Source organism: Chaetura pelagica, unplaced genomic scaffold, assembly GCF_000747805.2.
Source record: "Chaetura pelagica isolate M959 unplaced genomic scaffold, ChaPel_1.0 scaffold69, whole genome shotgun sequence".
In the NCBI taxonomy this organism is placed as follows: domain Eukaryota; kingdom Metazoa; phylum Chordata; class Aves; order Apodiformes; family Apodidae; genus Chaetura; species Chaetura pelagica.
The window spans coordinates 13,322,672-13,347,945 of NW_009970724.1; the positions used below are offsets into that span (position 1 = coordinate 13,322,672).

Below are 25,274 nucleotides of genomic sequence, written 5' to 3' on the forward strand. Positions count from 1 at the left end.
ATATATATATTTTATTTAATACTTGAAGAGTTCCTGTGGTGATTATTTAGAGTCAGCTAAGACATACTAGTGAAAAACTACTTACATAGATTTTTGAGAAAAACCCCTTTATTTTCTTTCTATTTGTGAATATATTTTACTGAGGAACATATCTAAAAACCTTTTTTTAAAAAAATCAAGCTATTTATTTATTCTACAATTATATAGCATGTCAGCTGTATCGTGTAATGTCTTCTGTCATACAAAAGCAAACAGTCATGTTACACTAATGACTTGTCTGAGATCATATGACTGCCTGCCTATAATTCCATGCTCCTTTGCTATAGAAAAAACATGACCCTGAATCTTAAACAGCTTTTGAATGAAGTCCCCTACAATTAGGATATAGAAAAAAAATTCATAGTATTTATGACTTGGTTACTACAGTTTTCTTCAGTTAGTGCTTTTAGTTTCAATTTTCATTTTAATGTTATGTAATTAAAAAAACAAACAACCCAATAAATAAAATTAACAGTACTGAAAGCAGTATTTTCTCAGAACATTAAAATAATCTTGAATTAGTGGATAAATAACCTCTAAGTCTGTACCTGTGCTTACTCAACTTAGATTTATGCTTTCTTCTTTGTACAGTATTGTAGATATTTGAATTCAGTAAAACTTGAAAGACTGCATGTTTTCTAGAGCCATGTAAAATGAAGATTTTAAGGGAGAAGTGATAAAAAAAGGAAGATTTATGTGATGAATTTTTAGTCATATGAAGTGTGGTGATTGAGTTTTCCACATTTTGATCTGCTACAGAGGAACTTGTACTTTGGAGAGCCAACCTGGACTTTTGCCTTTTCTGTGATTTCTTATTCCAAGATTGAGACAGAAAGCATTCACTGTTGTATCATTTCCTTCAGTGCTAACAGCTTTTATTCTCTTCAACAAGTGTTTACAGAAAAGTGTTGATGCTTATTAATCTGTTTCTTGTCTTACAAATGTGCTTATGCATGATTTGAGGTAAAATTGGCATTTCTGACAGCTCTCAATGTAATCTGCATAGCACAACACGATTGTTACATTGAACAGATGTGATTTCGAGTTGTTATTCTTTGTAATTACCATCATTAAGTGAAAGCATGTGCCAATCAACTTTGTACTTTAAACACACCAATCATTTGTGACAGACATGCATCTGCATTTCAAATATAGCTATATAATATTTTGGTCTGAACTTTACTTCTGTTGCTTCTATTTCATGCAATACTCCATGAAACATATGATGATCAAATATCACAAAGCAACAGATCATCAAGTTAAGAAATACTTTACTGGGGGAATAATCTAATAGTTTTTATTTTTTTTTAATACTCATCTTCCTTTTCTGATGTAAAAGGAAGGCATTTAGGATTAAATTTATCAATTTCCAGAATTACTGTGCTGCCTTGATTTTGGTTTATGACTTTCTCCTTTGAAGGAGTGAGGTTCTATGGGTGAGACCCTCACTTAGCTTTTAGGAGGATTTTTTGTGTGCTTAGTTGGGGGCTTAAAGGAATCTGCATCAGTAAACTGACATAGTGCCTATTTTATCATTAATGGTTGAGTCATTTTAGGGCAAAAAATGTTTGCACTGGCAATAAATAGAATTAGATCAGGAAATTATATTTTGAGGCGAGTTAAAAACAACGGCATCTTACCCTGATTGTACAACAAGTAACAGTGTAAGTCTGATCAAAGCACACAAAAGTAAGGACATTTGGAGCTAACATTAGTTTGTTTCCTTATATATTGACTCCAGTGATTTGTGGTAAAAGCAGTAGAGATTACGGCACCTAGGCATTGCTTTTTTGTGGTGTTTTTTTTTGTTTTGTTTTGTTTTCTCTGTCAAATTAGGTAGGTTTTAACTGGAGTGAACTGCTGTGAAGGAGATTCCCTCATAAGTTTTTAATTTACCATAACCACAATTATTTAAAATGTGGCTGCACAAAGTGCTGTTCATTGCATCCTCTTTGTAATCCTCAAACCTGCCTGTTGGTCAATCGAGTAAACCTGGATATTCAGGCCATGTTTTGCTTTGTGTCTTACATGCCATTAACTTTCCTCTTTACTCCACTTACAGAGGAATCCAGGGAGGCAAGCATCAGAATTATTTTTCTTTTTTAATCCAGTTTTGGAATTATGTACTGGGATAGCTTCCAGGCTGATGGGAAGGGTTTGCATTGGACTTGTGTTCAAAATAAGGCATTGAACTGCTGAATAGGTTGGAGTTGAGAGTCTTTTCATCATTAGAAGAACTGATTGTGTTACTAATGCTAGTAACACAAGTTTTGATTTGTGATGTAAGATGTATCACTGCAGTTCATGGAAAGTAGGCTGCAGAACAATTCAAGCATCTTGGTGTGATCCAGATATTTTAATTTCAAGTCTTGCCTGTGAGATGCCAAGAATGCCTCTAGAAGATCCAAATACAAGCAGATATTTGAGGTGACAAGGCAGCTTAAAATAGTCATGTAAGAACAGGATCTCTTCCTTGCATGATGGTTGTAGAAACTAGTATGTCTTGATTTTACTTATCCCTGCCCCTGATTCTCTGGGCTAGCAAAACTCAGGGTAGACATTTTGACATTTCTTGTCTGAATGCACCATCTTTCAGCTTCTTCAAGTTCAAGATATGGATAATGAGAGCTTACCATTTTCATCAGCATAAATAATTTCATGTGAAGTACCCTATGAATGGCAATTCTATGGCTATATCTATGGCTATGTTTTCCATATTATCGTACTGAAGCAAAACTTGATTTAAATTGGGAAATGTTAATTTCTGGTGTTTTTTCCAAATCAGTAGTTTTCTTGCTCTTAAGAGGTCCTCATAGCACATCTTTGAAGATGGTGGTACATAAGCTTTTTTGGTTTGTTGAATGTGTTTGATTATAGATTTTAGAACATCTGTTTAGCGTTCAGTGAAGAAATGGAGGACTGAACCCTGTAATTCATGGTATACAACAGATATGGTTTGCTTCTCTGGTGAAATCCCCAAATCTATATTGATTTCCTGCAGGCACACCTATTCTTTAGAGTATTGCTGTTTTAATGGTTGGACTTGCCAAGAAACTCATGTTTGGCATCTTTGCTGTTAGAGACCAGCCTTATTTCAGTGGTTCTAGCATGCAAGACTTTCTGCTACTTGAATGAATCATAAGCAAATATTACATAGATGTAATCAAAGTTATACTTGGCTTTAAAGATACATTTTTACAGTTTTCATTTTATTTTGGCCATTTACTTAGATTTTAAAGATATGTTTAATTTTTTTTACGCTCTGCTTTCAACATGATGTTTTGTTTCTTGAACTTTGGGACCTATTTACATGTACAAAAAGGACAGTTGCTTAAAAAAAACTTGATAATGATAACATTTGCAAGAGAATGATGACAGAAATGAGAATAGAATAAACAGAACTTTCTACTACATGCAAGTGAAGCAGGTATTTTATTCAGTACAAGTTTGAATTTTTTTTTTATTTTAGCAAAGTTTTACTGCTGTTCAGCTGGGAGAAGCTTGTAGCTTCTTCAGATGGTGGAAACTAAATGAAAAGAGAGGTAGATCCCTGGCCTCTTGACCAAGTTCCTCTGATGTAGAAGCTAAATTATGAGTAGTTTTTTTTCTCCAGATGTGCCCAAAATTATTACTATTTAAAGCAAGTCAAAGGCATATTTTTAATAAGTTTTGCATTGTGTTCATCAGAAACACTGCACTGCAAAACTATATTTAACAAAAAATTCTAAATTCTTATGTCAACCCTAAGTGCTTAAAATTAGGGAAAACTACTATCATTAAGCTCTGATTTTTTTAAAAAATTAGAAGTCGGAAGAATTAACAAATGAATAAAGGTTTCATACCTCTGTGGAGTTTATGTATCCTAAGTTAATACCTTTTTGTTGACATAATGAAGTTTTAAATTTTATGTTCTAATCCCCTTTTTTTCCTTGCTATGATGTTATTTAAAGGGAGAAAGGTATCTGGTTTTAAGTTAACTACCAGAGTAATTTCTCATACTATACCTTCACTAGGGGAAAAAAAAAATGAACAAACTTTAACTCAAGACTTCTTATTATTTTGGAAATTATTGAGATTATTTGTTTTGGAAATGGCAGCAAAAGAGAACACAGTCTATCATTTTAACTTACTGTCAATACATAAAATTAAGAGGCTGAAGAGTAGTTTAATTCTTATTCCCTGAAGCTCTGCAGGCTTAGAAGTTAAGAAAGTCATAGAAAGAAATGCTGGTTGCAAAGATATTTCACCATGTGCTCAAAGATTGGTTTTTCAAATCAGAGTCAATGGTAATATTTTCTCTTATACATATTTATTTTACTTTTTAATGTAGAACCATAAGCAAATTTAGAAGTAACTATTTAGGGATGTTGTATGTTCCTAAAATGGGATTTATTTGAAATCTGGAACAGACATATGGTGTTTTGAGAATAATAAATTTCTTGTAAAAATCAACATAGTGGGGCATATTGTCCTCCTGAGGTGCATATATAGTTTTCATGAATGTTAATGAGATTTATACAACTGCTAAGAAAAATGTACACCAGAGTATATATTGTATATATGATATTAGCATCCCATAGGACTTTTTTACTCTCCTTTATATGCTATGGAGCCCAGAGATGCACAGAAGACTAGCTTAGGATTTTGACATTTCGTTTGTTTTATTTGGCATAATTGCCTTGAGTGTAATTAGGTCCTTTTGAGAAGCCTGTTCCTGTCCCACTTTGGCAGTGGTCTAGATATTTATTGGTAGAAGTACATGTAATCAACATTAGTTGCTAAATATGAATTGACAGCTGAAAGAAAGCTAGGTTTTCTGATGGTTTATGCTGGGTTAAATGGATATTAGCAATTATTTTAACTCTAGTGAAATGAACTTTTTGTATTCCCATAAATTTAGTGTGGTTTTGCTTGAATACTGAAGTTATCTCCAGAATACCAATCTAGTGCCTTGGATTCTTCATTCAGCAGCTATCACTCAAACAGTTTTGCTTGGATTCAAGATCTATTCCAAAATGTGAAGGAAGTCCTTTAGCTGCAGATAATGAGATCTGACAGTACCTGAGCTGTAGAAGGAGATGAAATCACTTAGCTATAGAAAAAAATATTTTTCCTACATATTCAGGTTAAATGTGTGCACATCCTGGTAGCTGGAACATCTGTTTCTAGCTTATTGTTCCTCATGGCTGCTTTGCAATTGGATTTCCTCAAGCAGGTCCAAAGCTTGTCACCTTAGCTAGGGTCTGTTAACTATCACCAGTGGCCCCACATTAAGTAGGAGGTTCAGGGCTAAGCTAATAACTCTCCTGCCTTTCTGACTGATCACTGTGATTCTCCCTGTGGCTACTTATCATGCTGTGCTCCTATGGGAGGGTTATCTTCTTTGTCTACACTTCTGCTGGGAATTGTTTCTGTTTTCTTCATTCCTAAGTTTTCAGGTGGTAATGCTGAAAACATTGCTTTCTGAAGCAGCTGTTGGATTACTGCCCATTATTTTTTCCTTATCAGTTTAAATAATGTTTTCTCATGTCTCTAAATTTTGCTTCTTTCCTTCTCTGTCACCACAAACATAACTGCTGATTTTCAAAGCAGAGATTGTAACTAGACGTGTGGTGGAATGGATGTAATATGAGCATAATGTTAGCTTGTGTGAACCTTAACTCAAATTTTATGTTGTCACAGGTGAAGTGTTTTTCATGATCTTGGTGTTAGTGTACAGTGATGCATAATATCTTACCACTTACCTAGCACGTCAGGCTGTACCTAATGTGCGCTTTTTAAGCAGGCTGCAGGGAGTTGAGTCAGAGAGAATCTACGAAACTGCTTGTCTGATAGTCACTGGCTATCTCTGAGCTTCATGTAAAACGTGACTCAAGTCTATGAAATAGTTTTGGTTTTCTTTAGTGGGCATTCAGTAAGGTCCAGAATCAATATTCGGGTATTTGGTGGGGGTTGTTTCTTGTTGAGAATTTTGAGAAAATATGGTGGCAGTGCAGGCAAATCCATGTATGAATCAGTCAGTACATCATCACAAAACTTGCTGTAAACAAGGACATGGAAATATACCATCTCAGTGGACAGCTAGTACTTGATTCTACCATGCTTTCTCATGCCAATAATTGAGAAGTCTGAACCAAGTTATTAGGCATTCTTAAAATACTTTTATGATGTAAAATAAGACATATTCAGCAGCAATTGTATTTTTAGTCCATGATGAAGTACTGGATACACTTAGATCTCTTTCAAAAGCTGTGAAGTGAAGGAGAATTGTTGATGGCAGCAACTTTCCCCAATATACAGGAAGGAGAAGATGAAAAAAAATTCTGAACTGAGATGGATCCTAAATACGAGAGATCCTCAAATTGGTAATGAGGTAAGTCTTGCAAGGCAGCACAGTTTAAGTCAGTAATAGTTTGAAGTGAACACAAGAGACAAATGATGATCAATATGGCATTGGGTACTGAAATCTGAAGAAAATATCAAAAATTACTAGATAGAAATGAATGAAAGAGGATGACGGGAAGAGGAAGGGATGCCTGGGAATTGTGAGAAAATACGTAAATAATCAAAAAACAAATGAACACACTAACGTCTGTGATAGTGCACTCCAGACAGACAAGGCAGACACTAAGAGAATAGAGTAAGGATTGCTGTTGAAAGAATTCTCTTACTAGTTAACAAATTCATTCTTATTTTTAATTTCTTCCTCACCTAAGGGTAATAATTTCATTGTTTCTTAATATTCTTTAGTCATAGTCCTTCAGTCCTTTTGAATCTCATCCTTCCCGGCCTGTCTTCCTCTTTCCATTCTTAATATTTTGTAATATTTTTCCTCAAACACCTGATTTTCTCTTCTTTAAACACCCTATTTGGACATAAGCATTTTGTAAACCTTGAGTTGAAAGGTTGAATAGAAAAAGCTCATCTGAATTCTAAATTTTTTTGGTCCTTTTTTATTAATCCTTAAATATTTAGAATCTTAGGTAAATATGAAATATTAAAAGTCAAGTTCTTTTTATAACTAACTGTAAATAACTCTGGCTCCTAGATTATTAAATTAGGACAGTGATCTACCTGGTCAGCTCAGTGAAGCAGTGGCAGACATGAGATTTATTATTTCAGTCACTAAAACTTGCTAGAGAATTTAGTAAAACTCCCACACAATGGCTATATTTTGGTTTAAGTTGAATTCTGAATTAGGCCACTTATAATGAACAAAATGATGAAGCTCAGAAGCTGGTATTTCTTTCCATTTTTTATCTGCAACATCAAAATAAATTTAATAGGGATAGATACAGCATTAAAAAATAGTGAAAAGTAAACAAATTTTCTTTGTTTTCCTGTGTCAGTAGTAATGTCTGTATTGTCAACAAAATGCTAAAAAATATTGGTCAGAATAAAATATTGCTTTTTTTAAACCTATTTGAATTCAACCTACAAATATCAAAATATAATTTAGTGACCATGCAGAGGAAAGCAAAGAAGTGAAATAAGGGTAAAGAGAAAGGAAAAAGACAGAAGTTATTAATAGGTCTGTAATGATAGGAAGTTTATTCTAGGGTTGAGGTAAAACTTAATGGTTCATAAATAGCAAATTCATTATGTTTTTAATACTCAGGTTATATTAACACTATATAACATCTTTATGGTACCATTAGTACCACTTAATCCTAAACTCAATTCGGAAATAAACATTTTCAAATCTTTTTTCATGGAAAAATTGGCTAAACAAATTATTTTTAAAATAAATATTATCTGATTAGTGCATGGCTTGTTCAATCATAAACAGATAAATGAATGCTTTATGTCAACTCTTACAATGAGTTCTTAAATGTCAACAAATGAATTTTAAAGGCCATATCAAGGTGAAAACACCAGGGCCCTATGCAGCAGGACAATACATCACAGAGCCATTTCTCATTCAGTCACAGTAATGGCAAAGGATATGTAAAGACATAAAACGTGGTATGGTTTGTTAAATATTCATTTATAATTTGCATTCATTATTATATCATGTGTTACAACTAATCTTTAATCTCAAAAATACATAACGTATTGTAAAGTCTATTTGAAAACATAACAATAAATATTACATGTTTTTCATGTTGCTTTTTAAAGGTTGACTAGAATACAACAAAATACCTGTCATTAATGTAATTTAATTATTCCAAAGAGATTTGGTCTACACTGATGTTGATTTCAATTATTTATTTCAACCTTTAGGTCAACATAAAATATCTGTTTGGGATATTGTCTGTTCTATGATTAATGACAATTTATCTCCCCAGTACTCCATGGGAACACTGTTGTTCATTGTCTGAAACATCTGCAGTGCCATGCTGTAGCTCCAAGAGGCTTATTTTATGGTGGTCCCTTATAGTTTGCTTGGTGATAACTGTGGTACTTGCTTTTTTACATGTTCTATTTTATTGCTTGTGATTTTTGGAGATTTTCTTTACATGACACAACAGCTTAAACATTTTCTCTACTGGGAGGTATAATGACTAGAATGTAGTATTTGCTGAATTTCCATAAACTGCTGTTCAATTTGCATTTTGTACACTAAGAAATGCCTGTATGAAGGGGCTGAGTGTGATGGAGAAGTGATTTGTATTACAGGAGACTAGGAGCTACTCAATGAACCATGTAAAACCAGTTCATTAAAATGTTTATGTGCTTGGCTGCTTAATGCAAAGAAAGCTTTATTGCAGTCTTATAAAACCTAGGTAACTTCAGGTTGAAGTCAGATCAATGCCTCAGTAGTAATTCAGACAAATGCTCAGTTCAGGTTAAGAGCCACCAAAAAATAAAAATATTCTTCAAGTCTTTTCCTAAACCGGAACGTATTTTAGTATTTAACTTGTACAACTGCACAACTTCCTTACTTAGTGAAAGATTTTTGGACAGAGCTACCACCTGTCTAGATTTCCCTGGACCTTTCCAACCCTGAAACATCAGCTAGGTGGAATCTGAGGTGTTTGTAACACTGACTAGCTCTGCACCACTTGTGCCGAGGCTCTGTGAAGAGATGGGATGCGTTTTATATCCAGTCTGGAAGAATTCCCGTCATCCTCTTTTTGAAGACTACAGTATAGAAGAATGAAGTCAAGCCTCTAAATTGTATTTCCGATTTACTTCTTGACTTGTGCTATGAGTAAGCACTTACCTGAAAACAAGGATGTCAGCGAAATGGCTTTTTGTTTATTTTTTAACTTGGCACAATGATTTACCAAGAAGGTCCTGAACAGAGCGTGTGATTCACCTAGTTAGATGCTATGGAATTTATATTAGCAAAAGTAAAACCCTTGTAAAATGAGGTTTCCTGTTCCCCATCAGAGACAGTGACAGGGGAAGATTCAAAGCTTTGTTTTTTTTTCCAGCTAGCATAGCAGATGAGAGCAAAGAGCCTCTCCAAGGAATATGACATCCTGGAGATTCTCAAAAAACCAAAAACTTGGCCTGTTTACAAAACCTAAGACTAGATGGGGCTGTCTGAGAAATCATACTGGGCTAAGAACTTACAATGGGTTGGGTAGTGGTTTTGATTAATAAAATAATGAAGCAGACATCCCTCTCCTAAAAGCAGTACCCTAGTTGAACAGTGGGTAATCTTATTACTGACATTCTCCTGAAAATAGTGGTAAGAGAGGAAAGAAATCTCTTTAAAAGATGCATAGTCAGAACAGACTCCTGATTTCTAATCAGACACATCCTCTCCCTATCCTTCTGGAGAATATGAACCATCAATTTTGCCATAAGATGAAGGGGAGGCAAAGCAATAGTTTAGCATCCTATGCATTATCTCTCTTTTTATGATTACAAATAGAGCACTTACGTTCACTGACCCATATCTCATACCAGACATCAGTACCCAGATCCAGATTTAGGTTATTGTTCCAGTGCTGGATTAGGCCATGTGATCAGAATCAAATTCACCTAATAGGCTTACTTAATTGTGACATTTCTTATTGGCACTGTATGTATGCACAGTCGAAGCTTGAAGACATAAAGAAAATGCTCCTGAGCCCCAGAAGAACATTGTCAGTGCTATTACTATGAGTTTAAGAATGGCTGAGGAGAAGCTCTCTATTGGGTTTAATTAAGTTGTCCTTTGCTTGCTAGTTTTAAAGGGAAAAGCTAGTTTATTCCCCATGTAGCTTTCCCAAACTCTTTCAGATGGAGCTGTAGGCTTAAATGACCCTCAGTTCTGCAGCATATCAACTTGATATGTATAATTGATTGCTAAACATTTTTTTACAGCCTGTTAAATTGTAAGGATAAAAGAAAGTAATATATAAATGTTGATTAAAGTGCTTTTGAACAGCGGGGTCAGAGACATTAGCAAGTTAAAAAGAAAATGAGCTCTGCTGTGGTACTTCTAACCTGTATGCTTTATTTCGCATAATTGATCCCACATGTCTACTCTAAGGTGTTGGGGTTTTTTTGTCAGGTTTCAAACTGCAAATATTAAAATGCATTTAGAATAGAGTATAGTGAAGCAAGGACGCTATGCAGAATGCTCCGCAATGTAGACTGCTGGTGTTATAATGACAGTGATTTTAAAAGGACTCATTTAAATGAACACAGTAGCTTGTAATTGTGTGGTAAGGTAGGAGAAAAAAAAATCCAGGTGTAAAACCTCAGAGTAACAATAAATCTGAAATGGATTAAGATAGACATTCAAATGAAAATGGCCAGTAATTTTGTTTTCATTATAATTTGTGGTGGTTTTGTAATAACTGACATAAGACATAATGTATTTTTCAGAGCTCTGTGACAGCTAGCCCACAAATGGAAACTGTCACAAAATATTTGCAGCTCCTGTTAGTGAGAAAGGTATGATGCTGACTTGGGTTGATTTTTTCTTATTAATGTAGTTACTAAATATCTGCAACAGATCAAATTGTTTATCCATTTGTAAAAAACCCACTTGTTTGGGAAACAATAGCTCAAGAGTTTAATAAGTGTAACTTTTAATACCCATATGATATTCCAGATTTTTTACTTTTAATCACTATTGCTGTTAAAGAAAAGTTATAATTTGCTGAAGTTGCCCTGCTAACATAGTTATTTATGAAATTCACAGGATTAGAAGAATAGTTTGCTCAGTAATATTTGTCTGCTAATTGTGCCACTTAATGCTGGTGACAGAAAACATTCACTATGAATTGTACCCAGATGCATCTGACAGTGAATATAAGCTAAGGTCTTCGTATATGTTGTTAAATATACAATGCATAAAATCAAGTTTTAGTCTGTACCAATCCAAGCAGGATTTGAAGTAGTCATTTAGGGTTGAAAAGTTAGTTTTTTCAAGTACAAAACATCTGAGCTATCCCCCTTCCTCTACATAAGTTGTTTTGTCTATGTTTCTTAAAAAGTCTAAATGTAGAAGCTTTATTAAATATTTTAAAATTATATGTAAACATAATTAAAGTATCTGGAATGTGGTAGTTCAGCTCTTTATTTCATAAACATGAAATTTCAAAGGAATGTTTTATATTTTTATCTTTGCTATTGGAAATTGAATAGAATATTTGTCTGTATGTTTAACTCTAGCAGATGTTTGGTGATATTTTTTATTATTATTTTAAAGTTATAAAGTTATTGTAATTGGTAATATGACCTGCCAAAGATATGTGCCACTTCTAAGACTGAGATAGTAAACTAAAGTGATTTATTTTAAAAATTGCCCAAATAGATAAAAATTACTTTTGAGATTTTAGATTATTTTTCATGGAAACTAAACCTATAAATATAAGTAATGAAACTGTAATGTTATTTCAAATCACCCATTCAGTCATAGGTAGAATCAGTACTCTTAATGCCATATAGTCTTAATTTTTAAACTTGTATTTTTATAAAGAGAAGACAAAATGGATTTCATTAAAAAGGAACCAGTCACTGTTAGGGTACTACTTCTAAAGTGTTCCAAGAGATCAGACTTTCAGCTGCATATGACAATACGAACTAGCTACAGTGAATTTAGAATCAAAACCAGACAGAAACTCCAAGCAATAAATCCTATTGTAGTGATAAAATGATAGAAAAAGTAACATGAGGAAATGATGAAAGAATATCTCTCTTAACAGAAGAAGAGTATTTTATCTTTAAAATTGTGTTAAATTTTTTAACTTTTTTTTTTTTTTTTTACTGCATAGTATCTTGTTTATACAAAATTAGCTACTTGGACAAAACATTTCTGGAATAAGTTTAATTTAAGACAGCACAACAACACTGAAGTTAGAAACATGTTTGTGTCTTTTTTTCATGACTAGCCCATGTCTATTCTCTATGAAATTGATGTCAAAAAAGTATTATATATTTTCAGTGGGAAATAGAAGGCTGCCCTCTACTATCCTTGTCAGGACGTCGTATCCCTTTAATCATACTTTTCATTTCAGTACATTGAAATTTCCGTTACCAAGGACAACATCATAAATAAAAGTGTTTGTGAAATTTTTACCTGCAGCTTCCTAACTTTGTGCATTAAGCATGAGACTAGCAGAGAGGTGGTCAAATGTGAAAATTTATAATCATTTATTACGTATGGCTGAAGCGAGAAGGGAATAAAAGCGTGAAGGCATACATCTATAAACTGGAGCAGAAAAGCTTAAATGAAAAGTAAAGTGAATTTCTGTGTCTTGTCATAAAGTAATGAGAAGCTAAAGCTTTATTCATAGCAACCCAAGATGCATTTACTCTCAATCTAGCTTTAGCAGTAAATGCTTCCCTGATGTATTGCTTCAGACTTACAAAGAAATATTTGTGCTCTACATAATAGTATAGTTAGGAGAATTACTGCATGGCTGAGGAGGTTCTATAAAGCTTTATAGCTGGTGATGTTACTGTAATTTAATCACAATGTAGCTAATGTAGTACTTTAATATCACAGGTTACTTTTTTATTTACCATTTATTAGTAACTGACAGTCAATCATTACCACATCATAAACAAATCATGCAGGATTCTATAGAAACCCTGAAGTTCCAGAACAGATGCACTGTAGCTCTTACACATGCTCCATAATGACCTAAACATCAAATTATTTTTAATGCAGTAATCATTTAAGTCAGGGTTTTTGTTCTCAGTCTATCAGCCAAAGAAAATATTTTATGTCATCAATGTAATTAGTATTGCATATTGTGTATATGTGTGTGGTAATGCACCAATCCATTACGAGAAATACTAGAGAAGGTTTTCAAAATACGAGAAGACTCGAGCAAAACACACTGTGTACCAAGATGTGCATGTCTTGATGAATGAATTTATACAGACAAAGAATTAGCACTCTTAATTTCAGGCAACTTTTTGTTAGGATTACTTTGTGAATTGAGAAAGTAAACATAGTAGAGTCCATCCAATTCTCTTGAAGCACTGCAATGTTAATGTATTTTTTGTGATAAGAATTATTTATATATTTTTTCTTTATTGTCCTTTTTTCAATGTACTGTAGGATTGACTTCCCCCTGTTTGTGTTTATGATCAGCTTTTAGTACAATGGTGCAATACAGTGTTGCATCTGAAGTGGTTTGTTAGCAAAATTAAATGCTGGTTGGAGCTTTGAACATATTGCCTCTTCGGATTGAAAACTGTGGTTCTCTCAAGACCCTAGGGACACTGTGGTCTCTTAATTGAAACAAAATCTTTGTTTTTCAGTACTCTCTAGCTGTAGGGGAATGAGTGCCATGTTGATTAATATGTGGTAGAAAGAAGCCACACAAAACTGTATGTTTGCAGACTATTGGTGCATGCCCTGGGTATGCCGCAAAGAAAAGGGCTGAAGACCAAGTGCCTTTGATTGCCTGGAAAACTTGTCAAGTAAGTCTGGTAATGCACGTGCTGGCATGGTTTATTGCTATTAGAATATGTCTCTTTAATTTAAAATGTAATGCAATCTACCCTTCCAGGGTGAAAAATACTTCCTAGAAGAAAAATGTAAAATATTTGGGGGGCACATGAAAAAAACACAACTGCTTTGCTATTAGATAAGAATATGAAATCTCCTCTTTCGTTCAACATTGCACTGTTTATGTCTGCAGGTTCTCCAGACTAACTGGGTATTTCCAAGTGTTAAATCTGATGTAAAAAGAATGCTGTTAACCTGACTTAATTGACTAAAAAACCCAAAAACAAACCAAGAAAGAACAACAAAAAACCCCCCTCCTGTTGCTATTAGAAGACCCTGTGAGCATTGTTTGCCCTGAAATTACTGTACAAAGATTTTAGGTAATAGTAAACTTGAGGTTTTTTACATATTTATTGAGTCTTTGATCTAATAATTTTTTCAAAAGGAACTTGAATCACTATAGTCTGTTCCTGTAGTTAGCTCAAGTAAATTCAAAGTTGTGCCATGCACAGCCAAATGAAAATGGCTCCTGAGTCTTTAAACATGGAATTATTGGTAATGTGTAAAAAAAACCTCAAACAAACAACTGGAAAAGGAAGACACTAGTAGAAAACTAGTTAATTTCTTTCATTGTTCCTTTTTGCTTTCCAGTGGTGTTCTATGCAGATATCCTGTTCTCACAGCCTATATTGAATCTTGAAAGCTGTGGAACCATTGATTCTTTTCATAGTTATCTTTTAAAAATTGTTCAGCAGAGAGAGGAAGTTCCTGGCATTTAGCCCATCTGTTCTAACCTATTTTATCACACATATCTGAGCACCCTGATACAGTCTCCTGCTTCACAGTTCTACTCTGCTCTTCTTGTTTGACTCTTTCCTTTCCTCTTGTGCTCCTTTCCTTTCCTCGAGGACTTTCTGATAACTGTTCCCATGTTGCTTTCATTCTCAACTGAGTGGCTATTTTCCCTTCCTTGCTAACCACGTGTGTAATGTTGAGGAGGATGACACAATGAGAAGAGTGGGAAAGTTGGCACAAGTGTTCCATAATAATTATGGATGGTCAATGAGAACTGAAAGGTGATGCAAAGGCAAATGAGATGATTCTTTAAAATATAAAACTTAAATTACTGCTTTCGTAAATTGTGTTGTTAGATTACTTTTTCTCATTTGCAAACTGATGTGGAAATAGACTTTTTTTTTTTTCTTACCGTCTTAAATTTACTTAACTGAACTATTAATTATTTCATGCTGGGCAGAAACAGAAACTCAGATCAACAAATTATGCTTGAAGTTGCATCTAATTTCTAGGTTTATTTTTTGTGGGTTTTTTTTTAGAAAGAATCTTGAAAATGTGGGTTGTTTTTTGGTGTAAATAATTTGTTTCAATATGCTCATCCTTTTAAAATTCACCATTTAAGAATATAATTTTATGAGGTCTTAAAAAACCCCAAAATAAGCTAAATGGAATTTAAGTGTTCCTTTTTTTCTTACTTAGCCCCCTAATTGCTTTTATTTTTCCATGAAAACTGAACATCTGGATTTTTGTATCTATCAAGTATCAATTAATTTCAGTGCCTATTTTCAGGCAATGATTGAGAAAATTATTTATTTATACAGCTTTAGAGTTAATTGGGAATTTTTTTTGTAAGTGCTACAAGTTCTTTATATTGTTTACACGTGAGATACAGTTTTATATTTAGTGTTTCTCAATTTTTTTCTGAAGGTCAACTACCATCATCAGCTGAGCAGTTTAAGGTTTCATTGCATAGTATGCAGAAAAACTATGAAAAACCATTCAAAGCACACAAGCATAGTGTTTTTTACTCTAACTGCAACAGCACGATTGAAAGCAGAATTTCAAAGGCATATGTGGAACCCAATATACAGTAAAAATATAAATAGTTGAGGTAGCTTGACTATGAGTAAGCAACCAGAACCATCATGGCTTTCACAATCATGTGGTAGTGTTGGCTCATAAAAGAAATCAAATTGTAAACTGAGCATATTTGCCATGGAAAAATCAAGAGAATGTAAGCATGACCTTTGGAAAGTATTCTTACATTAACACTTTTAGACTTAGAATAAATTTCTAATTTTCTCTCTCAAAACAATCTAGTGCATATTTGACACTTAGATCTTTGGTTTGGGAACATCTGGGTTTTTAGTCTGAATTATTATCCTTTGAAAATTTAAGTTGGAATTTACAAAACTAATATTAGTAGCTTTTTCCGTATTATTATGAAAACCAGACCCCATCTTGCAAGCAAGGATTAAAAGACAGAGAAAAAATCCCACAACCTTATTTCATTTTGCTAAGAGTTTCAGATCCCCAGCCGTAACATCAATAAGTTAATATATGGTTTTGAGTAGCACAGACCCATCAAAGATTTCCCAGATCTGTAGGAGTCTAATTTTGAGATTTATTTTGAAACAAGTACATTGGAGATGTCTGAAGACTTCTGCAAATCTGGATCTAAGTGATTATTACCTGTCTCAGAAATTAAGAACCAATAGAAATGTGTGTTATCTGGCAAGAGGTAGCATTCAAATAATTCCCAAAACCAGGAATTTTAATTAATATGTTTTGTACTTGTTTTTAAGGCAGCTACTCTTGCCTGAACAATGAGGCAACAGTAGTATCTGAAAGGCCACAAATGCAGTGATCTTCTAATAAGAAAAGGTATTATTCAAGAAAAGGATTCACTGACCTAGCACTGCAGGAGATAGAGACAGCACTTCGGATTGTCCTGTGTTAATGCCCTTTCCTGATCATTCAGGGAGTTTCTATCAGTAACTAATACTTTTGTGTGTCAAAAGTCTTCTCTGTACTCAGGTAAAACTTCCATTTGAAAGCCCAAGCCTCTGCTAATAGAGGGGAGCAGCATCAGGAACCTAAAGCATGAGGAAAAGATGTACTTGGAATGAGGTCTCAAATACTGTGTTTCTTGTACAGTGTATCTCTACATCTAATACAAACAAAATTGATGTGACACGAAAAATGGGGGAGAGGATGTGGCAAAACTGTTCAGTCACATAATAAGGAGATTAGCTCTAGTGTCTATCATGAGTTCATCTGACTGGAGAGGATTTAGATGGAAAGCTTTTACGAGGTTTTTTTGGCTAGTAAGGAAATCTAGGATGAATAGCACTCCATCTAGAATCTGTGTAAGTGTATGTGTATCTCGACATCTTAAAGGAATATTCTCTACAGAGATTCCATTTAGAGTAATGGCCTAAAAAAAAAAATCTAACACATTGAGTTGTTCATCACAAACATGATTATTGTACAGTTTTAATTATAATAAAATAAAAATGCTTAGGCTGGAGTCTGAGCACCTGTTCTAAATGCTTTCAGATCTGTCGAAGAGATTCTATTGGTTTAAATAGGCAAAACTCTGGTGTTTTGCTGTTGGCTGTAGGTTTATGGGGGTCTGCCTATTATTTGTAAGGAGCCCAAGAAAAGTACTTTAGAAAAGTAGAGACCTCCATGTACCTCTTTGTTTCTATAAGGTGAAGAAACACTTGCAAATATAAACTTGGAACTGACAATAATACCAGGATTAAACTTTGACTGTATTCTAGCTTTCTTATAGAGATCTCACAGTGATCTCTATAATATAAACTGCACCATTGTAATTCTAAATGTTTCATTTCCTAAGAGACAGATTTTTCTCCTCTCTCCTCACATTTAACAATATCGTAATGCCTGTGGATGGTCTAGACTAAATTGTTAACCATGTTGTGAAATATTAGTAAATGTAAGAAACAGAGAGTATAGATCAATGTGGTGTGAATGAAGGTTTTCTGCACATTTTTAACATGAAATGTTACAATCAGGTTTATTTGTATGTGTGTTAACTAATTTTCAGAGGAGCAAACCAACCTTTAGAATGAGAATGCAATGCAAAATATTTTCAATACAAAAGGTTTTAAAGAGATGTTAGTGTTTTAAAGAGCATGGATTAACTCTTTGGGTGAAATATTATCCACTTCCTTGTATGTTCTTTAGCTCAGTATAACTACTTGGAAAAATTCTTATGTAATGAGAAAGTGTGGTTTAATAACAGTTAAAGTAATTTTTGAGCTGATAACAAGCACAAGGAATAGGTGGCAGTTGGAAGAAATTATAAACTGGTAAGTAGGTAAGAAGAAAGAGAACAGGTAGAATGAAATTCACAGCTCTTTCCCAGCAGTCAGTATTCTAAGTACAATATTGCATAGAAACACATCTTTTTGTATCATGGTGTAATGATGCAAAGGCCTAGCAAGACCAAGCTCTGATTAAGTGCTAGTTTTTTTTCAGACCACTTTGGGTGTATGTGTGTGAACAGACCACTGAAAAAAAACAGAAGTGTTACAGTCTCCTCTATCTCTGTGATAGGAGCTGAATCAATCTTTAAATATTTCATGTATATTGTGATGGTATGATTATGATAATTTGATCAGAAAAACCCCCCTCTGGCCTCACATCTTGGCTTCGCATGCAGTCAGTGTGCTATAAGAGTATCTCAATTTGTAAAGTGTAACTCTGAAAAGAAGAAACAGCAAGTCTTTTAATAGTATGCTAAATTTCCATTTAAAAAAATAATAATAAATTAATCCTATAGCCCTGACTATCATGCCTACAGACGTATTGCAAAGGTCAAGTTGCCCTCTTTAAAGAGGGGTGGAAAAAAGGACCCTGATCACCTCAAAAAGTACATCAACACAGGCTTATCTAGGTTCTCCGACAGGACCTTGGTGATGTGGTTAAAAAAACCTGTCAGATTACATACTTGAGTCACGTCAGAAATTTGCTATATGATAGCTTAGTCTTACACCTAAAAATCTGTCCTTGCTTAAATAGAAAGGTGGACAGATGGCCTTTATAAGTCCCTTCCAACCTTATTTTTTAAAACACGAAAACTTCCTGTCATTCTAAACATACCTTTGTGCGGAGAGGTTATTGCTGACTTTATCTAAAACAAACGTCAGGGTACCCTTGAATTTGGCAACATAGAATGCTAATTTGCTAAGGCTGTGGAGAATCTGAACTGTTCTTTTGATGTACCAGATCCCAGTTATTCTACTGCATATAATTTCATCTAAAATTTCCTATGTGGCTCTTTAGCACCATGTGTTTCTGAGAAGGAAAGGTGCTGTGGCATCCCTGGTAACCACAGTAGGGTTTTGGGTTTTTTTGTAAATAAGTTCTAAGAATTATGATAGGCCATTTGTCTGCTTAAGTTTGTTGGGTTTTTTTTTGTTGCTGTTCCTTTCTTTAAAAGCTAGTGTTTCAAAAATCATTGTCACTTTTTGAATGGGTTCTATGGGTAAGAAACAGACTTTCTGTTTCAAGCTATTTGCTGATTTTCTTTTTATTATAGGATAAATTTGCCTTAGTGGCAATGCGTACAGAACAAAGCCTGAAAAACTGTTGTATTTCACTTCTTGCAGATGTTCTTGGTGTGGAATACAGAGTGATAAGCCACCTACCCACCTCCACTTCATCTGTCAACAATGGAAGTAATCCTTTTAACATGGCTCTGAACTAAGGAAGCATCATCTGGTTCTATATTCAACTGAAGCAAAGAGGAATTAATCCCAAAAAAAATCTTTTACAGGGTAGGCTGCTGATTTGCTCTAGGGCCTTTGCTGTGACAGCTCATTACTATCAAATTTCTGAGGATCTGTTAGTTTGCTAGCATTACAAAATTGCTGCTTGTTCTTTTTTTTATCACTTCTAGTTTTATAGGCAGAAAATCTGAATTGAAGTCACATTGTCTCCTCCTGTTTGCTAAGTCTGCAAATACTAATTCAAGTGATAACTACAAGAGCTGAAGTAGCTGCTCATGGAACAGTGACTGAAATTTCACAACAGTCATGTTTCAAATGTTAGACTTGTAAGAAATCTTTAACAGTTAACTTCTTCAACTATGGTAAAAAAAACTGTCATTTTTGAATTTTGTATGCTTTGCATAAAACCTGATATATGACAAGTTTCCTGAGGCTTATGGATTCTAGCATGGGTCTGGATTGGAAACTCCTCATCTATCCTTGCCAAGACAAGTTTTAGTTCTTCTAGGATTACAGGAAGACTGTGTGAGTAAAATTAGTTATATATGTAATTTTCAGTTTCCATTACCATGAGTTATTTCATTTATGAAAAATAATCTGAATTAATTCAGTATACCTGCATATAATCTACTATCTTCCTCTCATAAAGCAGAACATTTCTTGCAATTTAGACATACTAATTTCATGCTTTAAAATGTTAAATTTTTTTTATTAGGTATTAATTTACTAAGAAAGTATTTAATTGATTTTAGTTCTACAATTCTTCTATATAGTGTTTACAAGCATATTTTGCTATTTTTTTTTAACTGACTTTTTTAAGTATCCCAGTACGGATTTTAGTAGTTGAGAACTCTAAAATCCTTTTTAGTTATGTCAAACAAATGAAAGATCAAAGGCTTAAAAATTAACAGGAGAAGGATGAAGTAATTCCACATGCATTCTTCGCACCAAAAAAATGATGGCAATTTCTTGTTTAATAGTGAATGAAATAAGGAAGTGAATGAAAGGAAGTTTTTAAGAAATGTCAAATAGCAACAGCTTGAGAGACAAATGTTAAAATCAGGGTAAGAAACTTCTGATAATTGCCATGCAGGTTTCTGTTGCCCTAAAGCGGAATGAACTCCTGATAAGAGTATCAACATTCAGTGGTACCACCCAAATTGGAACAGATCCTGACAAACTTGCTAAAGATTAGAACTGTCCATAGACTGATTTATTCAAGACAGCAAGGACAATTCTCTTAAGACCTGCCAGGTTTAAAAGCTGAGCAATACATTTAAGCCCTGCACAGAGTGACAAATAGAACTGTAATTAAGAAGGCAGCAGTTCTGTTCTTCAGTCTCCAAACGGCAGGATTCCAGCTCAGCCAAAGGTCTTTACCTTCTAGCTGACATTTACCAAGAACATGTCCTATTTTTCAATGAGACCTGAAAAATTACAGGTGTGCTTGTATGTTTTCTTTATAGATGGGCAGTTTTTCTGTCTAGAAACCTGTGATGTTTTTGAGGTAGAGGTAGATTTATTCTGTGTTTTTATGCTACTTCGCATAACGTGGTTACAGTTCCCCTGGGGTTCATACAGGCTATCAGAACACAAAAAAATACCCAAGTTCCTTCTATGTTTCTTAATTAAATATTATTTTAAAAAACCCAAAACAACAGATGTAATTAACAGTTGTAGGTAAAGCTGCCAGCTCAATCACAACACTGCTTAATTCCTAGAAGCCAAAGAACATCTGACCAGCCTGAGCAACTGAAGGGTTGAGGCAGCTGCTTACACTACAAGTAACAGCCTGGCCTACTGTAGAAACTAAGAAGTTCTTATTTTTTGCAATTAATGAGTTAAAGAAACTGAACTATTAATTATGTAACACCATATTACTTTTTACATTTCAAACCACACGAGGAACTTTACCTCTCTAATTTCATGTCAGAAGGACCACAAGCTATACGGTACAGGTAATCGTTGATGACAGTGATGTTAATGCAAATAAACCACCACAAGACAAAAACAAGACACAAAACAAGACAAAAAAAGTATCTCAGAAGTCTACAAGATTAAGAACTAAGACAAGAATGTCCACAGCACTTCATATCTTTAACAGTTAAATATTTAAATGAGCTGATATCAAGCTCAAGAAAAGCAAATATTTGGCATGCCAGTTTAAGATCTGGAATGTCTAATAATTTGTTTCTGAATTTACAGTAAGATTACTCTATATCCAATCTGAAGTAGCTAACTTGTTTGTCTACCTGTGCTTATATGAGATTCATAAAATTCAGAAGAGACTGAAAAGCAATTAAAAACATTATTTGTGCACATCTAGGTTAAAAACAAAGCATTCTACTGTGTTGGAAGACTTGGCCATGTATTTTTTTAGTAATATTGTAGCAAACAATATTGTTTGGACTGACAGTTTTGGCAAAGCTTTTCACTTATAAAAGCACCTTAATAATAATCATTGTGTGGTTTTGCTCACAGTTCTTGAAGCAGCCTAAGATGGGATTTTTTTTCCCCCTAGATCCTAACAACAGCTTTTTCTTCTCTGCCTCTTCCTATGGCATTTACCGATTTCAGCCAATTGCCTGGGAGGGAAATCCCTAAAATCCTGGGAATTTGAAATGGAGGTAGGAAGGAATAAGAGTCTACATTTCACACCTCTGTTTTTTTTATGCACATATAAAGCAGGCACTGATCAGATTAATAAATTAAAATGCTCAAATTATGTGTTTTTACACTATTTACCTTTGATTTGTTAGCATTAACATTAAAAGCTCTCACTGGCAGCTTTCAGTACTATAATAAACTTAATGATTCTTTAAAAGCTTTGTAATAAGGGCCTTAGTTTACAACTTTTTTTGTAGAACATTCAGTTACAAAATACCTGTGATGCTGCTTATGTTGCTGTATGTGGAATAATGCTATTAATCAGCTGCCCATTGCCTACATTCAATGCAATTATGATGTGCTCATCTTCCTATAACTTGTATATTTACTTTAATCTCAGGACTAATTTTATTTCACTGTAAACTTAGAGAAATGATGAGAAATCCAGAATTAATCCAGTTATCTTCAAGTAATTTGCATGTTCAATTAAAAAGTTGTAATTTCTTTGGTACTCAAACGCAGCTGCTTTTCAGACAAGATTTTCTGTCTCAAAGTCATGGTTTATGTTCTTGATATATTCAAGTGTCCAGTTTAAATATTAATATTACAAGAGAGGATAATTTTACAAATAAATTTAAAAATAGGTTATAAGCACATGGTGAATGTGAGTTAGAAAAGCATTTTCTCAGTGAACTTTATTTTTACATTTTATTTCCATTTGCTATTCTGTTCTTCCTAGTAATTTCCCTGTGTTTTTCAGGATTCTGCCTGCAGATTTCAAGAGTCAGTAACATGTTGCACTGTTAACTTAGATCCTGGAAACACTGAAGTGAGTCTTTTATTATTTTCTACCTTGTTTTGTCTCATAATTTGGACTAGATGATCTCTAGAGGTCTCTTCCAACTCAGGTGATACTGTGATTCTATGATAATAGACCAACCTGAAGCAAGCTGTTAAGAGCTTTGATAAATCATGTATACTATTTGCTTACTTGGAATATTTCTTTTTTCTGTCCTCATATACATCTCTTACTTAAATTTCTAAAATAACTAAGTGGGATGTATACATTTGTCAACATATATGCAGGGATATATTTTTTTATGGAATTTGGTAATATATGTTTTCCTAATTTCAGTTTAAAAATAAGTAGAATTAGGGATGTTTACTCCTCAATTTGTTTTAGAATCTTTGTGTTTTCACTTTTAAATTTTTATTTGCAGTTTTGTTCAGAAGCCCATTAAATTATAAAATTAGTTTTTCTAATTAATGTTTTTGATCCTTTGGTGCTAGGTATTTTATTGCCAAACAGCTGAATACCACAAACACTGTAGGTGATGCACACCCATGTTATCAAATAAATGCTCAAGGTACAGCTTATAATGTTGAAAAATAGAAAAATAAATTGACCTTGATGAAGTGTGTCTTCTTTTGTCTGTTCCCAGGAAAGTTTATTTCAGGTATTTCTACTGCTGAAATGATTAGAGTTAACAGCTTTTTCCCTCCATTTTATTTTACAGGGTCTCTTCATCTTCCTGATATATGGGGTGTACAACACAGAGGTAAGTCTGCTTGGAGTATCTCAAGGCTGACAGAGTGAATGAGAGAAATGACAGGTTTCTTATCTTGATAACTGAGGGACAAAGTTGGCTTTCCATATGAGTGTCCTACTGCCCTTCATGCTTGGACTAGCTTATATGCATCCCAGCTTACCATTAAACACAGACACCCTGAATAAAGGGACAGACTCATTTCTCATAGGCATTGACTAATATTTTACTGCTGCTTTAAGTTTTTTTAATTCCTGGCTTTTCTTTTAACACTTAGCTAAACCTGATGGTCCTAAACTTTCATACTTTACATTTTAAAGTGAACTGTTAGTTTACATGCTATTTAAAGGAAACTATTTAAAATATAAAAGGAACAAGTTTTACTTCAGTTCAAAATTGTTGGCTACAGAAATTGCACCAAATTCTATTCTTTACATCAGTAATTTATTTTTAAGATTCTAAAATATGACCCAAGGCTTTGAAGCAGTTATGCTTATGGAAAGTACTTGATCTTTATAGGTTGAACGGTCATAAGGGGAAGTATTTTATACAGGTAAAGCATGGAAGTCATAAGGAATTTATCCATTTTGTTCCATTACTCCCAGTAAGTTAATGATAAAAATTAGTATGTTCAATTCCAAGATTCCTTACGGTAATCCTGAAGTTTTCATTTTCATAGAATTTGGAATTCAGATGTAAAAAACTGCACAGATATCAGAGGCTTTCAAAGTCAATAGTTAGAAACGAAGCAGAATTCTGCTTCGGTTTTATTGACATCCAAGGGGGCATCCCCTACTAGAGAAATACTGAAAAAGATCTCCTGGTTGCTTTCACCAAAAGAAAGCTGTTTCATAATGGAATTTTTCTCGTTTCTGTTTTAAGTTCTTGTAACTAAAACATGGAGCATTATTAGCAAGATGGATTTTGTTGTAATAGTGGCCCAGAGTCCTGTACTTGGGGTTCACTGCTGGGAGCAGAGGATCATAAGCTGATGGTCAGGTGTACCTGCTGGCCAGGGTCCAGCTGATGTGCTGGTGCTGTATTCCCAGCCAGGGAGGAGTTGAGCCAGGTGGATGTGCTTCCCAATTTATAGTTGGTGAGGATTTCCAATGCCTTGTGCACCATCAGTGTGGAAGTGATGTGTGTGAAGTTTGCTGCAGTGGCAAGATTAGAACAGAATTCTCTTTTGTATTTAGGAGCCTTAGGAGTCGCTTCTTTAACTCAGTAGCGTTACATGCAACTAACGTCATTGCTGTGAGATAAAAGTAGCAATAGGCACACTGCGATCTTTGTTTTAAAATGTTACATTTAGCATCTCCCAAACGGCACCATTTAAAAGGAGTACTTAGGTATGCTGAGCACGCAGACGCTGCCTGTTTCAGTGTTTTGTATATCCTTTGGTTGGGCAATCACGTTAGCATATGTGCGCCTGCACCTGCGGCTTAATTACAGGCTGAGAGTGTCCGGGAGGGAAGGGCGGCGGCCGCCCGTTAGCTGGCAGAGCTGGCAGAGCTGCCAGGCGGGCGGCCGGCGCCGCCGGGGCCAGTCCCGCGCGTTACCCGTCGCTTAGCACCACTCGTGGAAACCGCCCCGCTCTTTGATGACAGGATGTCGCTGGCTCTATTCTTAGCAACGCGGCGGCACGTCTGAAGCGCGTGTTCGGCGCGGCCTCTCCTC

General features: G+C 34.4%; 1 protein-coding gene across 1 annotated transcript in view; it reads left to right on the plus strand.

Moving 5' to 3' along the window:
• Positions 1–24,589, plus strand: part of KIF14 (kinesin family member 14) — a 63,562-nt gene extending 38,973 nt beyond the window's left edge. The window contains exons 30-31 of the mRNA XM_010006792.1: positions 23,568–23,609; positions 24,480–24,589. Coding sequence (XP_010005094.1) covers positions 23,568–23,609; positions 24,480–24,589 — 152 coding nt within the window. The remainder of the gene's footprint in view (positions 1–23,567; positions 23,610–24,479) is intronic.
• Positions 24,590–25,274: the final 685 nt, after the last annotated feature.